General features: G+C 36.4%; 1 protein-coding gene across 1 annotated transcript; it reads left to right on the forward strand.

Annotated features, from left to right (window-relative positions):
- Positions 1–301: 301 nt before the first annotated feature.
- On the forward strand, positions 302–2,149 carry LOC136207346 (benzyl alcohol O-benzoyltransferase-like). Its single transcript, XM_065998613.1, has 2 exons — positions 302–742; positions 1,277–2,149. The coding sequence occupies exons 1-2, from the start codon at positions 302–304 to the stop codon at positions 2,147–2,149; spliced, it is 1,314 nt and encodes a 437-aa protein (XP_065854685.1).
- Positions 2,150–3,292: the final 1,143 nt, after the last annotated feature.

The raw sequence follows: 3,292 nt of genomic DNA on the forward strand, positions 1-3,292 counted from the left end.
AAAAAATAAATTGAGAGCTTATTATTATTTTGGATCGTGATTACCATTTTCAAAATTTTAAATAAAAAAAAAAAATCTGATACAAATATCCGTTATATTACCTTTGTCGTCCCAAATTATTCGATCCTGCAAAATTGCGAATTTCTGGGTGTAGAGAATATGAAAGTCAACATTAATATTTTAATGTAACAACATCTCCTGTATATGCATCTATCATTATATATCAACACTCTTCTTCCCAAACAACAATAACCAAAAATTCCAACTCCATCCATTGATCTTGGCTAATCGATTTCGAACCATGTCTCCGACCTCCCTAATATTCAATGTTCACAGACATGAGCCTGAACTTATAACTCCGGCAAAGCCCACCCCTCACGAGTTCAAGCCATTATCAGACTTAGATGATCAAGATACACTCAGAGTCCACATTCCTGTGATACAGTTTTATCCATACAATCCCTCCATGGATGGGGTAGACCCTGTTAAGCTCATAAGGAAGGCAATTTCTGAAACACTTGTCTTTTACTATCCATTTGCAGGTAGGCTTAGAGAAGGTCCTTCGCGGAAACTTACAGTCGAATGTACCGGAGAAGGTATCTTGTTTGTTGAGGCTGATGCTGATGTTTCACTCCATCAGTTCAATTATCCACTTTTACCTCCATTTCCATGCTTTGATCAGCTCGTTTTTGGTGTCACTGCTTTCCATGGAATTCTCCACAGCCCTCTTTTGCTTGTCCAGGTATCCGATCAAACAACTAGTTAATAGAACTGTTGCTCTACTTTAAAGGTTAAAGTTTGAACTTTTAGTTTAATTGGTTTCTTCACATGTTACCCGAGCTCTTGAACCAAAGTTGAGGGTTCGAATAGAAGAACCTCCTCATTTTTTTTTTATGAATTTAAACACACATTGGAACGAGTCTGTATTGTGTATCCTTCAAGTGCAAGGGGCATTCGTGTGAACGGATGTGTTAGAAGTGGGTGTTTGTTTTAACTTTTGGGAAAAGCGTTTAGCGTTTAACATTAGCTTTTCAGGAAAAGTCTATTTTTGGAGTTTTTCGTGAACAACTGTTTGTAGTTATTTATTACTGACACAATTATCATTCTCAAAATAAACATTTTAATATAATTTTAGCAAACACCGCTACCAGCTATTAGTTAACGCTGAGGCCCTAAAACTATTATTCGACCTTAAGTATCTGTTTGAGCCCTTAACACTCCTAACATTACTAATGCTTAGAAGTTTAAGTTAATACCTTTACCCTACTTGTGACAGGTTACACGATTGAATTGCGGGGGTTTCATTTTGGGTCTACTTCTGAACCATACAATGAGCGATGCAGCAGGTCTAGTTCAATTCATCTCGGCAGTAGGTGAAATAGCAAGAGGGTCAATTTCCCCCACTGTGCTCCCAACATGGGAAAGGCATGTCCTTATCTCCCAAAACCCACCACAACTCACATCTCTTCTTCCTGAATTCGACATTGATGTCACTGCTAAACATCCCACATTTCCTCCGGATTTATGTTGTCAATCTTTCTTCTTCGGAGCAACAGAAATCTCAGCTTTACGCAGAACTATCCCTCAACATCTCCGCAATTGTTCGTCTTTCGAAATAGTAACAGCATGTGTATGGAAATGTCGCATTGTTGCACTTCAAGTAGACTCCGGAGAAGAGACGAGTGTGTATTGGCCAGTTAATCTTCGTAACAAGCTTAAACATCTAATACCACCTGGTTATTACGGGAATGCAATTGTGTTTTCCATGTCGAATTCAACTGCGAAAGAAATAATAGAGAATCCATTAAGTTATGCATTACAATTGGTAAGAAATGGTAAAGACAAGGTGAATGAAGAGTATGTCCGGTCAGTAACGGATATGATGGTTGTGAATGAACGTAGGCCTCGGTTACCGAGAAGTATGAGTCGGTATACGGAGTCCGATTTGAGATATGCAGGATTTGAAGATGTTGATTTTGGATGGGGTAAAGCTGTGTATGGTGGACCTGCTTTTTGTGCACCAGTTTGCTTGTTTCATATGCCTTTCAAAAATAAAAATGAACAAGATGGAATAATGCTGCCTGTTAGCTTACCAAGCCAAGCAATGGAAAGATTTACCAAGGAGCTAAACAGTTTGTTAACATTATAGTGCTCAATCTACCCTTCAATTGTCTGCATATTGAACTCATATTATCTATTATTATTATTATGTACTATGTAAACATTATACTTGAATAAGATTATACTCTAGCTAGTGTGCTTGCTCGTAATAAGCAAATTAAGGATGAAGGAAGAATTGAATGAGAACAAGGGTGAGTTTGGCTGCTTCTTTTCATGCTCCTGTTTACATTTTCATTTCGAAAGGGAGAGTTTTAGATGTTTGGTTAGTTAACTCATGTTTGCCTTTTAAATCTGAAAAGCAGCATTAGGTGTTTGGTTAGTGATCTCCTGTTTGCCTTTCACACCTGAAAAGCAACATTTTACAAAAGCAGAGAATCTCTGCTTTTTGGAAAAACAGTTTTTTCCAATAGCAAACAGCAAACAGCAAACCGTAACAGCAAACATCAAACAGCAATAACAAACAGTAAACCGTAACAACAAACAGCAAAAGCACACAGTAGGTAAAACAAACGGGCCTAAATCTTTCTCATTGATTTTGCTTTGTTCCAAAGGTTATATATAGAGGAGTAACTTCTAACTAATATTAAGCTTAAAACAAAAGAGAAAAATAACTGCTCCTAGAAAGGGAATCTATATATGCATATCATACATGATGGGAAATACAATCAACAACAAGGGAAACAACAATAGTGTGAAATTAACCTTTGTTACCAATCCTTTCCCAACTTGATTAATGTTTAAGGAAACTAACAAATAGAGAAATAGTTAAAATCACTATAAGGTGATAATACAAATGGCAGCCACAATAATTAAAGTTAACACGCACCAGTTTTTATGAGGAAAATCCTCTCATTATAGAAGTAAAAACCACAAGATTATAGTCCGCTTAAATCTTTCACTATATCAAATAATAATGAGCAATATAATAGTTATTCCTTAGACAATAATAGAGGCATACACAATAAACATCACACTCTTAGAAATCTCCCTCAAGAAGTACGTAATCAAAGAAAAAACACAAAATATTAGAAATACCCAAAAGACACAATATGCCTCATTGACGCAAATACCCTTCAAATCTCAGAACCCGATCTCCATCGGTAAAAACAAGTAACCAGCTGTTAGGAAATAAAACAATTCGAGATGTAATAAATCAATTCGAGATGTTATC

This window comes from Euphorbia lathyris, chromosome 9, assembly GCF_963576675.1.
Source record: "Euphorbia lathyris chromosome 9, ddEupLath1.1, whole genome shotgun sequence".
In the NCBI taxonomy this organism is placed as follows: domain Eukaryota; kingdom Viridiplantae; phylum Streptophyta; class Magnoliopsida; order Malpighiales; family Euphorbiaceae; genus Euphorbia; species Euphorbia lathyris.

Bases quoted from the DNA above. Each gene is read 5' to 3' on its own strand.
- LOC136207346 (XM_065998613.1), top strand. From the start codon at position 302: ATGTCTCCGACCTCCCTAATATTCAATGTTCACAGACATGAGCCTGAA. The intron at 743-1,276 runs GTATCCGATCAA...TACTTGTGACAG, and splicing joins GCCCTCTTTTGCTTGTCCAG to GTTACACGATTGAATTGCGG.